At 40.2% G+C, this 14,138-nt stretch overlaps 1 protein-coding gene across 1 annotated transcript in view; it reads left to right on the plus strand.

Annotated features, from left to right (window-relative positions):
• LOC130834480 (rho GTPase-activating protein 20-like) overlaps positions 1–13,723 on the plus strand; it is a 29,259-nt gene extending 15,536 nt beyond the window's left edge. The window contains exons 8-14 of the mRNA XM_057704624.1: positions 2,199–2,399; positions 5,072–5,247; positions 6,635–6,796; positions 10,292–10,401; positions 10,945–11,134; positions 12,369–12,498; positions 13,429–13,723. Coding sequence (XP_057560607.1) covers positions 2,199–2,399; positions 5,072–5,247; positions 6,635–6,796; positions 10,292–10,401; positions 10,945–11,134; positions 12,369–12,498; positions 13,429–13,559 — 1,100 coding nt within the window. The 3' untranslated portion in view covers positions 13,560–13,723. The remainder of the gene's footprint in view (positions 1–2,198; positions 2,400–5,071; positions 5,248–6,634; positions 6,797–10,291; positions 10,402–10,944; positions 11,135–12,368; positions 12,499–13,428) is intronic.
• The last annotated feature ends 415 nt before the right edge of the window (positions 13,724–14,138 follow it).

Consider the following 14,138-nt stretch of genomic DNA (forward strand, 5'->3'; position numbering starts at 1 on the left):
CAAACTGGAATTTTTTTTTCTCATACATTACTTTTCTTTTCTTAAGCTCTTTATTGGAATATAATTGCTTCACACTGTTGTGCCAGTTTTTGCTGTACAACAAAGTGAATCAGCTGTTATACATATATCCCCATATCCTCTCCCTCCTGCGACTCCTTCCCACCTTCCCTATACTTTTCATATTCCAGTCTTGAAGTCCTCTGATCCATTTCCTAACTACTAAGCAGTCTCTATTTTGTGAGACTCTTCTAAAATCCAGCCATGCCTCTGTACCCGAGTACATTTATTTAATAATCTGCTCTGTGCCCAAAACTTTTCTCAGCATCATAAAGAGAATGAGATAATCACACTCAGATTCTTCAAGTCTTCACTGACTAAACCACCTGTACTTTGCTGTTTCTCAAGCTGTTTACCAGCATTGCTCTTGAGGTTTTTGATACATAGATTCCATCTTTCCTACAATAGTTATTATATAATAGTTAGAAATAATAATAATATAATAATAGCTAAAAATAATCTAGCTTTTCTAAAGCTAGGAAAGACTTGCTTTTCTTAGATCAGCAAGTCTGTTCAGTGGGGTCAGTGAAAAAAGGAGGGAATAAAACAAAGGAAAGGACAAAACCTGTAGCAGAACTTGCAATACAGTAACGGTGACAATGATTTCTGCTAGAAATCTTAGAGCAGTCCCTCTTTTTTCTTTTTTTAATCTCTTCAATAATCCTGTGAGGCTTTTACTCTTTCAAGTGACCTGAAGAACGTTTTCAAGTGATCTAGAAAATCTAATCAACTGAGCTTTTTCTATGATATGTATATTCCCAGTCTCAGAAATACATGGAGTCACCAAGCACCAAGCTGAGGACAAACTCCCCTCACCTATTTCATGTGTTTTTCTTGTTTAATGTTGACATTTTTGTAAAAGTCCACCAGCAATAAGGTGAAAAAAATCGAATACTTAAATATATTTATTTTAATGAAATGCATTCATTTAAACAAAACCATGTAAATGACAATCTTTAGGCTTAGAACAGCTTCACGCACCGTGGCTGGCTCTAAGGACTCCTAAGAGCCTGGCCTTCGTGATGCTACCTCAGCAGTCACCCTGAATGCATTTCCTAACCTGCTCTCAACTCACAGTTACGGATTAGCTCCTGGTTATCCTGGTGATTTGGTTGTATTTTATTGCTGTCATGGAAGCTTCTTTTGCTTTAAAGGATGGAAGTCACTGTGATTCTTGCTCTGAACAGAACGCTGACATTGCACTTATGTTAGATGAAAAGCAAAAGCAAGAGCTCCCCAAGTTACATTCAATAATAAATCAGAAACAAAAGAAAAGGAACTTTCCTTCTATTCTTAAAAAATGAAATCCACATCACAACACAGGGTCTTTGGGCATTCTATGGAGAGGAAGCACTGTAAAGCATGAAAGAGCAAAACAAATCCCTTGGCAGGCACCTCCTGAGGATTTCTGGTGTGGTTTTCCACTCTGTAAACACTGGTTTGCACTTTGCTTCCGGGTTTCCACCACCGCGCAGCCTTGCCTCTGATCACTGCCTCGCAGGAACCCCCCCCCACGGAGGGAAGGCAGCAATGGGAGGGAAACATAAAGGCAAACCACCCCGCTGCTCTGGAATAGCTCTGGCTGTTGAACTGACAAAAGGAAATGAAAAATCTGTGTGTTAAACTGACGTGTGAGAGAACAGTGATCAGAGCAATTCTTAACGTATATAGTCCAATCATTTTAAAAATATTAAGCACCAATGTTTATTCATATATTTACTTTGCTCCTTATCAGTCTATGTGAGGGTGAGCATTTCAAAGGAAGAACGTAAGGCTTGCCTGAGATGTACAATCTAGTGAGTGTCAAGGCAGAAACTAGAAGGCCTTCAATATTCTCAGATGGAAACACAACAAAAGTCAACATTGTGCAATGCAGGGATGGATATATACATTCCAAACCAAGCAAGGTGTCTCAAAACATTCTTCTCTTTACTATTTAAACTCATTTGCTTGGGCACCTGCTTTTTGCAGGATGTCCCCCATGACAGTGCACATCCTACTCAGAAAGTACAGCCTTCTCTACCCAGAAGCCCCAGAAGAACAGCAGCCACACCAGTGTGGGGCACTTGCTCACGGTAAGGTAGGTTTGACTGTACCCATCATATCAGCCTGAATCTATATGTAGATTTTTCTCCACATAGGGCATGAATATCCCTATGGAATTAAAATGAGCCATCTTCCAGCTACTGTGCTCCTGCAGCAGGGATCGGAGGACTCCACCTCTCCTTCTGCCCTCCAGGAGGCCTTCCCACTGCAGCAGGAGTCCCAAGAGATCCAAGGCCGGTTTATCCTGAAACCCAAGCACACAGCCAGGAACCAAGCCAGGAATCAGCAGGGGAAAGGTGAGCCCCTTCCTTTCCTGTAAGTGTCTTCCCTTGGCTCTTGTCTCTCCTGCTGTAAACAAACTCATGACATACAGCCGATTCTCCATGTGGGGTTAAGGGAACCGTATAGGCAGGCCCCAATACCCACAGAATCAAGCTCAGAGAAACACCAAAGGTCTGAAATCAAGATCCAACTCACTTCCAGGAAGGTTTTGGCTTTTGGTTTTCTGGTTTTGTTTTGTATTTTAATTCCTCCAGGTACACATCTCCCTTCTCTGTATCCCCAGAGCACTGCCTACATATAATTACATCTGTACACATCTGTGTGTCTTATTAGAGTATGAGCTTCTTATGGCCTGGGAACACATGTTCCCCATGTTGTGTCTAGCATCTCGTGCCTTCACAGGAGGTGGTTAGATGACTGTATGGCTTAGAAAAGACTTCAAGTCTATTCTGGACTTAGGCTGAAGTGGCTCTGGGGATTCTGGTTAGAATTGAACTCTTAATTCTACCCCCACAGCAGTCTCATTTCCACGTTTGCTTCAGACCCAGGTTGCGATTGGAACTGAACGTTTATGGCTGGGGTTTTTAAAAATCTTCCCTCTTGCAATTTTCTCCCCCTACCATTCCAATAGTGTCTCACTAATATTTCTTTCTCTGAATAAAATGTTCTTAATTAATCTGGGAAGTACTGGGGCCAGAATAGAATTCCTACTTAAAGTATTTTTATTGTTATGATTGTTATTCTGTAAGCAAAAAGTTTCAAAAATTATATATTTTTTTAATATTCAAACCCTAATCTGAGCATCAGGAAACACTAAACTACACCTTGCCAAGACTGTGTAAGAAAGATGAGGTTGTAAGGTTAGCTTGTTTACTAGTCTCCATATTTTTCATGGCTATAGCATATATTTTGATTGGTCACAGAGGCAACATGAACTTTAATGTACATTATGAGAGGTCCAACTAAGCCTGAAAGTATCTTTGAGAAAGTATAGGACTCAATGTCTATTTTGCTTTCTGTCTATGCTCATAGAGTAGCTGGATATATAGCTTTATAGCAAGGGATAGAGCACTCTTCTTAGGAGTATTCTTATTAAAGCTGAACAGTGAATGAATACAGTTGGAATACATGAGTACATTTGGATAGCTTTAAAAATAATACAGTCAGGTTAAGAATAGGGAAACCAGGTTGCATAAAACAACTCAACCTATCTAAACATGTATCTTAAACTTCTGTACATGTTAAGGTAGAAAAATCTCCTCCTGGATTTAAGAATGTATTTGCTTTCTTCATTCTCTCCTTTTAAAATGATGGAGGTATACATGCCAGGGCAGGAAGAGCCTAAGGTGGACTGGTGGCATTCGTTCATGACTGCACATCTGCAGGCTGCAAAATCAGCTGAAGAATGGGGGTGGGGTCTGCTTTGCAGGGAGGAGACTGATGTCTAGGCTGCCTTAGGCTCTCTGAGGGGGGGGGGAAATTACCTCTGCTAAGGCTGCTATGAGCCATGTCTTGTGTTGAGTAGTACATTACATTATGTAGTTCAATGAAGTGGAGGTAGCATCATTTATGTTAAATTTGAGCAAACCAAAGCTCAAAGAGTTTAAAGTAACTTATCCAACTAGCTGGCAGAACAGGAGCCTTCTGGTTCTCTCATCCAGAACCAGAAGTGTTCCGTCCACATGAGTGGACATGGTGATGCACTCACTATGTCTCAGGAAAGCCAAGTGGATGGGCGTTTAAGGATATTTGGTAAAATGTTGCTCATCTGTTTATTTTCCTACAACTTGGCACCTCTGTTGACTTTTTTAGTTGGTTATTTAAGCAGGTTTTTTAAGTAAATGTTAAACAGGTTACTTAAGCAAATATCCAGAAAATACTCACAGTTAGGCAGTAGAAATGTTGAACTCAGCTTTTCATTGATGATCACTTTTTCTTTAAAAGCCTGTCTTCAGCTTTCCTTTGACAGGGGCCTGGGTAGCTGGGTAGGGTGTTACAGGAAGATGGCCACCTGGCATCTTACCATATAGCCAGCATTTAATGACTACTTCCCAAGGACCCTGACTGCAGAAAGTCATCTATAGAGCTGCCAGAGGGTTGTGGCCACCCAGAAGAGAGGTCCAGAAGCTGGCTGAGAAGTGGGGTCAGGCAGGATGTGTCATGACAGGCAGATCCTTTTGACGGGAGAAAGTTGACCATGGTTGGGTACTCAGCCAAACAGGAAATCTAAGAGTGGGAAGAAACCTACTACAAAAGTAAATGATTACCAAACTCTGCTTGATTTGAATACCAAATCTTTTTAGCTTTTAAAATGAGATCTGACACCTGAATCCACTGATAACACTTAACATCAGGAAATTTGTATAATAGAGGTTAAGTGCCTCAGGACACAGTTAAGAGGCAGTAGATAGCACTGTCTGGGGAATACTGTCACTGGGAGAATCAGTCCTGAGTCTAATCAAGCCTCTAAGTTTAAATACTGGGTTGCAGGATACGTTGAAGAAGAACACATGAACACCACAAGGATGCAAGTAGCCAATTTCAGAATGTGGGAAATTCTGTACAACAAATGACTCAGTTGTTCTCTCTTCCGGCCACTGCAATGAATATGCTGTAAAATGTAAACCGTGGAAATCAGGTTAAATAAACTACACTGCTATTCGTAATAATCTCACTTCTTCCTCAGATGCAGGCCAAAAGACAGTCAAGAAGAGTTCTGCCAAAAACTGGGCCTTCTGGCGGAGCTTCAGGACTCGCCGGGACAGCCAGGGCCCAGCCCCACCGCCCACAAAGCCAACACCGCTCTTCGGAGTTTCTCTGGAGGATGTGTGCGATGATGACAGCCTGCCCACCCCAATCCGAGTAGGTCTCATTTTGGGCTTCTGCAGCCCTCCTGAGGAGGGGAGCTCTGAGAGATCACGTGTTCTCATCCAAATCCACCCTCAAATGGAGACGTCATTAGACAGCCCCTGGCTCTGACTGAGAAGTTTTGTTAACACTATTTCAAAGAATAGGATCTGATTTAGGGAGCGCAGAGTCATAAGGCAAATACAACAAGGAAAAGATGTTCTTGGCCATTCCACTGGTTTCAGCAAAGACCCACCTGCACCTGGTCAGATCAATTGTAACAGGCTCTCTGCATATGAATCTCTGAAAACCCACCTCATCCTCATAGTCTCATCTCCTTCCTTGAACTCCATACAAGTCTCAAGTCTCCTTCAGCTGAGTCTACTCCACCTTACCACTCAAAACATCTCACAGAGATTTCATTTGTAATTCACATGCTTAAGCATAAAGATATCCTCTGGCAAATAGGAATCATTTAATCCTGATAGAATGTGTCCAATGAAAGTCACAGAGTTTGGCCTCTGTTATCTCAAAGTAGTGTATTGAATTGTCAGTGTTAACATCTGTTCACGATCCACTATCCCTCCAAGCACTGTCCTAGATGCAGGGATTCTTAGGCTATCTATGAAGAAATGTATCACGCTATTAATAGGTACATGCTAGCTCCTACCCCAGTCCTTGCACCTTTCACAGCAAATTTGGGGCTAACTATGATAATTACCATCCCCACTTCATAAATGAAAAATAAAAAAGCCTCAATAAAGTATGTGCTGTGCCCATAGTCACACAGCAGATGAGTAGCATAACAGAGTTGAGTGCTTGGATTACCTGACTTCAACATCTGTTATCTCTCTACCCTGTAAGTACAGGACCTGAAGACACAGCAAAAGGAAATGAAAGACTGATGGGAAGGGAATGTGATCAGAGAAGGAGGAGAAGGGTTTTGAGCCTGTTTTAAGAGAGTGGAGGAAATACCGGAAGTAGAAATGGGGTGTACAGTCACGGAAAAAAGAAAAAACAAATGGGAAATGAGTATGGAAAAAGATTTCTACACTTAGGAAGGAGCATCTATATTAGGTAATACTGAGAAAGGAACAGTGGAAGAGGAGAGGATGATTCTACTAACGCCTCAAAGCAGAGAAGTTTGACTTAGTGTAAATTTACTAAAAAGGAAAATCTGATTAAGCAAGTGTGTCAAATGTTTCAGTGTATGAATGTAAAATGGATTGTTGGGTAGAAAATATATTTAGAGACACTGAAAAAAAATTTCAAATTGACTCCAGTCCTTGGAGCTCTAGCACTGTACCCTCATACACCTCAGCTCTGTCAAAAAGGGGGCAAGCTTGTGCTCTGAGCTTGTAGATATGAAATGCTGCACAGTTTTCTTTTTTTTTCTCTATAGGATATACTTTACTTTATCAATCAAAAAGGGCCACTCACAGAAGGCATCTTCAGTAAACCAGGCGGTATAAAATCATGCAGAGCCCTAAAGGAGAAGATAAACTCTGGGGACAAAGTGAACTTGGATGAGGAATCCGTTCTTGTGGCAGCATCCGTCTTCAAGGTAGGGAAATTTCTAGCATTATCCACACAGAGTAACTCTGAAGCTATATGACTGGTCCTGCATCATGACTGCCCAAGAACCCTAACAGGCGTAATATAAAAACACTTCACTCACCTCACCGGTTAGAATGGGGATCATCAGAAAATCTAAAAACAGTAGATGGTGGAGAGGGTGTGGAGAGAAGGGAATGCTCTTGAACTGTTGGTGGGAATGTAAATTGATACAGCCACTATGGAGAACAGTTGGGAGGTTCCTTGGAAAACTAAAACTAGAGTTCCATATGACCCAGCAATCCCACTACTGGGCATATACCCAGAGGGCACCATAATTCAAAAAGACACATGCACTCCAATGTTCACTGCAGCACTATTTTCAATAGCCAGGACATGGAAGCAACCTAAATGTCCATCAACAGATGAATGGATAAAAAAGATGTGGTACAGGGAGTCAGGGAAGGGAGGGAATACGGGTATATGTGTATAAAAACAGATGATTAAACCTGGTGTACGCCCAAAAAAATAATAAAAAAAATAAATAAATAAAAAATAAAACAACAATTTGAATATAAAAAAAAAAGATGTGGTACACAGATTGAAATGAGTCAGAAAGAGAAAAACAAATAGCGTATATTAACATATATATGCGGAATATAGAAAAATGGTACAAATCAACCGGTTTGCAAGGCAAAAATAGAGACACAGATGTAGAGAACAAACATATGGACACCAAGTGGGGAGGGTTGGGGGGAATGAACTGGGAGATTGGGATTGCCATATATACATTACTAAGAAAAAAAATACCAAATTGTACACTCTAAATATATGCAGTTTATTGTATGTTAACTATATCTCAATAAAAGTTCTTAAAAAAAAGAAAACTTCACCAAGTCAGAATTGGAGGAAGCTACTTTGGGTGTTAAAAGCCCCACATGTTAGATATACTTTCCTTTTTCATCACACAACACCCTCCCCCATTTACTCCTGAACACTCTATGCAAAAGAATAAAAATAATAAATTTCAAAACACACACTTATACACACAGAGTGTTTACCAAAACAAGCTTCCTGCTTGTAATGACTTCCTCGCCACTAATGAAGGCAAAGTTCATAGTAAAGAAAATTCATATTAAGCTTTTGGAAACAGTTACAGAAGTTTACCACAGTAAGTAAACATTTGCCTTACCATAAATCAAAAAATGCTCAGTGAGGCCACTGAAATCGCTGACCATTTCATCTTCCTTCCCCTGTCTCTCAATGCCTTTTACTTTAAAGTTAGTGTAGGGATGACTCCACCCTTTGTTCCTCCTTTTTCCTCCTTGTACCACCTTTGGCATCCTTTGTTAATACTTGTTATGTTTAACCCACCACCTGCGGTTATAGTTACATGGTAACCAGCTCCTACCCACGTGCCTTTTCCTATAAATCTGACTTTTAAAGTGGGTGCAGCAGTCAAAATCAGTTTGGAATTCTGAAAATTCAATAGATTCATACAAAAATAGATTGAGTTTGAAATGATACAGCTGAATTACAAGTGTCTAGTTACATTCTACTTGTTAGTAGCTCTGAACAAAAATATGTTAATGTAGTAAACAGGTTATTAAAATTATCTTAGGAACTCAGTAACATGTGGTCTTTCCCTGTCCCCTATTACTGTTCGGTCATAATTCAATTATATGATAAAGTGCGACAGTTTAGAAATGACTTAGAGTTGACTGCTACTACACTCGCACCATAATAATACACACTAGGTAGGCAAACAGCAAGCTAAGTGTTGCCCTCTGTAAGGTACACACATGGAACTGACTTGATTTTCTAGCAAGAGTTAGTAGGCTCTTACCTATTTCCATGTTATAAGCACAGACTAGCAAGAGGGTGGCTACTCATGGGTACGGTTCTTAGACATTCCCAAAGTTTTCTCTTCCTAAAGTTGACGGACCTTGGTGGGATCAGACTTTGCAACCTTGACCTTGATGATGCCACGTGTCAAACTAACCAGAGAGTTGGCCTCAATCAGAAATGAATGTATCATGCGTACCGCACCGAGTTTGCCATTAAACTTTCTGTAAACAGAGGTCCAACAGCAGATACCCTTGGCATATTCTGCATGGGTCATGTTCTGGCTTAATGACACTCAGCCCCACCAGTGGACTCTGCAGCACAGGGTCCAGGAAAGAGAGGAGACACACACTCCAAGTGCATGCAGTTTGGTACACATGAGGCAAAGGCCCTGCTGCACCCTCCCAGACTCCCAGAACCAGCCAAAGCTGGAGTGCTGCTTCTCTCCAAAGACACTGGGGTCACTCCGTAGGAAACAGTGAAGAACTTAAAGACCGTGAGTGGGTATTGTAAACCAATAACACAGTGAAGGTTTGAGAGAACTGAGACTTTGTCCGTTGTCTTCACTGCTCTATCCCCAGTACTCAGCAGAGTGTCTGGCACCAAGAGTAGCTCAATAAGTATCAGAACAAGTGGACAGTTACTGGATTATAATCATGATAGTTGCCTAGAAGCACTTCCTGGACAAACTACTACTAAGAGAAGTCGGGCTATATATTAAGATCAGTGGAAGCAAGGTGTGCCTTTGAAACTAGCAAGGCAATGCAATAATTTCCCCTCAGTCTTGCACAGAAGATTACAACTTCATAAATTTTAATGGGCCCAATTCTATGATATTAAGACTTGTTCCTCAGCCCTCTAAAGGGACAAATTTTCCAGGCCTCCACTTGGCAAACTTACATTTGCATATCACTAGCCTGATACTCAGAGGCCTGAAGCTGCTATATATCTAAATTTTTAATTTCCTTTTTTTAGGAGGATGTGTTCCATTCAAGGAGGTGTAAGAGGTAACATGTAGTTACCCACTGGGGATTTGGATATATTTCAACACCTGCCGCTTAGAAGTCTGCAGAACAAACTTTTATATAGTTATAAAAAAAAGGAAGACTGAAACTATTATTAGAGTAGTTTTTTCCCAAGGAGCACACATACCTCAAGTCAGAAAGCCCAGTTCTCTCTTAAGATGCAAGAGCATGTGGGAGTGTGTTTTTTGGTTATTTTTTTGTTTCAGAACTTCTCTTGCTTGAATTAAGAGCAAGCACTGTGTCTAAAGTAAACAAGCAAAATGGGTATGTGCATTTCTTTTCAAAAAACTAATACGATTTAGGATGAGCTATCACCAGACCTTGTCAGTTTGTGCTACTGTGCTAACGTGTACACAAAGAGTAAGTTCCAGGGTCTTAGAAGGGGCTTTAGCTTCACTCTCTCTACAGCCCCGACTCTACTTTTATGCTTCTAATTTCAGTTGCAGAAAATCCAAGCAATGCTTCTGGATGTGCAAGTCTATGGAGAATCAGAGCCAAGCTCTGTGTGGATCACAGTTTGTGTAGTTGTGAAGGAAATGGGCATTGAACTCAATTTTGCAACTAAATGTTTTCTCTGTAATTTCTCCAACATATTTAACTTAAGATTAATATATATATATTTTTATCCACGTAAGGATTTTCTTCGAAATATCCAAGGAAGTATATTTTCGGCCAGTCTCTATGATAAATGGCTTGGTGTTATTGACCAGGGGAACGAGGAGGAGAAAATAGCTGCAGCCCAGAGGTAATGATGCAATAATTACTCAACCCTGTTCACACCTCAAAAATGCAACCAACATACTCTCAGGAAAATCTTAGCTTATAGTTTATAGCTTTGTCCACTAAAATAATGACCAATGTCAAAGGGTTCCACTTGATCCTAACCATGGCAGCCAGTATAAAAAATAGACACATGCCTTACTGCTGATATTGAATTCGTGTTTTTCTCCTAATCTTATTAATATGGAATCCTTGACCCTTTTATACCTTCTAAATACATGAAACTGCTGGAGATGAAATCCACTGGTCTAAAAAGAGATGCTAAAGGACCAATCTGCCAGGGGTATTTGATTTTAACTTTGTCAAACACATAACTAACCAGAGGAGTTCTTATCTGGATCAGGAATTAAATTCAATGAAACATTTTTGTATGCATTCACGCCTGCAACTCTGTGAGAGTGGAATGTGTACATAGTATACGAAGAAGTCCTCTATTTTCTGTCTTTGTATTTCCACTTCCTAAGCAAAATGACTTGTTTTATTTAGAAATGCATTCTTCTGCCTTTAGTCTTTTAGGCCAGCTGCCAAGAGCTAATGTAGTTCTCTTGCAATACCTTTTTGGAGTGTTACACAACATTGAGCAGAATTCCTCATCCAATCAGATGACAGCTCACAATTTATCAGTGTGTATAGCCCCAAGCATTCTTTGCCCACCTCGTTCTGGCAGCTCAGCATTAGAAAACGACTTCAGAAAAAAGGTAATAAGATCTCTCATTTTTATGCCTTATGGGAAGGAGTCCCCGCTTTCGACCTGAAGTTTGTGGTATTAACTCTGATGGACCAGTTTTTTAAAGTGCACATTTTAATTACACTCCCCTGGAGTGGCAGAGTCCTTCTCTGGTGGGATATGGGAAGGTGGGCTATTAAGCGGGAAGCTGAGAGCAGTTGAGTCACTTCTCCTTTTCCATCTAGGAGACCCAAACAATAGAAAGATGAGAGTAGGATGATATGATAGAAAAGAATCTGGGCTTTGAAGTCTGAGAGCCAAGGTTCAACTCTCAGCCTAATCACTGAACGATGTGTAAACTTGGGCAAAGTTTCCAAGCCATGGTTTCATCATTACATAGTGATGCCAACACCTTGCGGCTCCGGTCACTGCTGGCACATCCTAGGTGGCTCGGGCAACGTGAGCACCTGTGGCTCCACACATGCTGGCCTCCCGCTGGCTCGTTCAGAAAAATACTTGGCTGCTATTTCACCTCCACTACAGGATGAAGAAACTAGTAAAAGATTTCAGAACATCCTAACAGAGCCACAACATGCCTAATAGGATCACAGCTCTTCCCCCAAGCTTACCCAGAGCAAGCATGAGGCAAGGCAATGCAGTTAGACAAGCAGACATGTTTTCTCTCCAGCTGCTTCCTTCTTTCACAAAAAACCACTGAAATCTCTGCTTCCCATATTTCAGATATTTCTTAACTGAAGTAAACCACACAAGTTTTTCTGTATTGGATACTTTATAAATTTTAATAAGATGTTATATATAAATTATATCTCAATAAAACTGGAAAAATTTTTAAATAAAAATAAATAAAATTTAATAAGAGAATATACACCTTGGCCCCAAACATTCTATGTGGGTTACTTGAAAATTATCCTAGTATTAAAGACGTAACCATCATTACAAAAATGTTCGCTATTTAAACTAGCCCACAAATTATAACTTTAGCCCACTGATTGAAAGAATTTTAAAATCTGTGCCCAAAGTCCTCTTGAAAGTATTGGTTATTGCTTAGAGAAAACTGGTTTATAAATATGTATGTGTGTGTGTATATATATATATATATATATATTTTTTTTTTTTAATCAAGTCTGAATTTCTCTCAGGATTATTTTGCTTTTTTGTTAGAGCCAAGATTCATATATGAAGTGTGATTTGCCACTATGCCATATGTAAAATAATACCTTGTTTTTGGCCCTTTTGTGTAACAGATTTCTTTTGTACAATTTCTCATTGAAAACTGCCTCAAGATATTTGGAGAAGATATCACTTCCCTCTTTGAAGAGAGCTCAATGAGTTGTGATAGTAGTGATATCACTGACAGCCATGAGAAGGCTGCAGGTACTGTGAATAATTTAACTGGCCTTGATGAGAAAGACAGCAAGGCTGCCAGGGGTCACGGCAGATCCTTAGACTGTGCTGTCCTGGAGCCTAAAGCACATCCCAAGGGCAACGATTTCCATGTGCTCCAGGTCAGGTGAGGTTTCACACTGTTGTGAGAGCAAAGAAAGGATGAGACAGATCTAACTGCAAGAAGTTGCAAGCACAGCATTAGGAGACATCACGGTATAATACAGCATTTGGTTTTTCAAACAAAACTTTAAATGGGACTGATATATGTATCACATGTGCTCTGGTTGAAACCAGAGTGAGAGGCCCAGAGCACTGCTTGGTTTATTCCCTTCTCTCTCCTTTTTCTGGTCAGTGGTTCCTGACGTACCACAGGTACCCCGTGTCTTTGAAATAGGTTGAAAAGAACCAGCATCACTGAGAGAAAAAGGACTTGACTTCACGTCAAACAGCCTTTCCAGACTATAACCTCATGTGCCTCTATTTACCAGCTGCGTTAACTTCAGCCAGTTATTCTAGCTCAGTTTCAGTTTCTTCGTCTCTAAAATGTGAATAAAAATAATGTCTAAATCTTAGGATTATTGAAAAGATTAAATGAAACAATGGATGTAAAATAAATTTGTAAAAAAGCAATTAATGGGGCCAGTAGACGTTTCCATGAGATCAGAGCTAGTTCTAACTGAGCCTAGCTAATCACAGCTAACGGATAGCAGTCCATTTTACGCGGCAGCATTTAGATTCAGAACCTGAGGACATGTGTCATGAGTTCCTTCATATTTTTCACATTTCTTGGTTTTATGACATTTACCTCACTGCTCTGAGGAAACCGTTAGGAAAAGCCATTTAATCAGGCATTGAGATGAGCCTAATATCTGAGAAGATGCTTATACTTAGATAACTGTTTGTTTTTCATTTCATCAGTGACAACAGAACAACCTCTTGAATCCAAGCCAGTGAGAGAGACAGTGATTTACAAAAAGGCACAACTGCAGGATGATGCCAAGACCCCGCCTAGCATGGGTCCACCCAGCGACGTGTCTACAACTTTCTAAGTCCCCGAAGGTTATAATCTCCATAATCACACTTGACCCTTCCTTTTCCTCTCTTTAGCCACCTGTCTACAATTTGCAAAGTCACTGAAGATTAGAATTCCCCATAATCACACCTGACCCTTCCTTTTTGTGTATTTCCTATAATACCTCATTTGAATTTTATTAAAGGCTTTTTCTGCATCTATTGAGATGATCATATGGTTTTTATCCCTCAGCTTGTCAATATGTATCACATTGATTGATTTGCGTATCATGAAGAATCCTTGCATTCCAGGGTATTCATGGAATACTTGCATTCATGGTATATGATCTTTTTAATGTGCTCTTGGATTCTGTTTGCTCGTATTTTTTTGAGGATTTTTACATCTATATTCATCAGTGATATTGGCCTGAAATTTTCTTTTTTGGGTGACATCTTTTTCTGGTGTTGGTATCAGGGCGATGGTGGCCTCGTAGAATGAGTTTGGGAGTGTTCCTCCTTCTACTATATTCTGGAAGAGTTTGAGAAGCATAGGGGTTAGCTCTTCTCTAAATGTTTGATAGAATTCACCTGTGAAGCCATCTGGCCCTGGACTTTTG

Source organism: Hippopotamus amphibius, chromosome 13 (genome assembly GCF_030028045.1).
Source record: "Hippopotamus amphibius kiboko isolate mHipAmp2 chromosome 13, mHipAmp2.hap2, whole genome shotgun sequence".
NCBI classification, from domain to species: Eukaryota; Metazoa; Chordata; class Mammalia; order Artiodactyla; family Hippopotamidae; genus Hippopotamus; species Hippopotamus amphibius.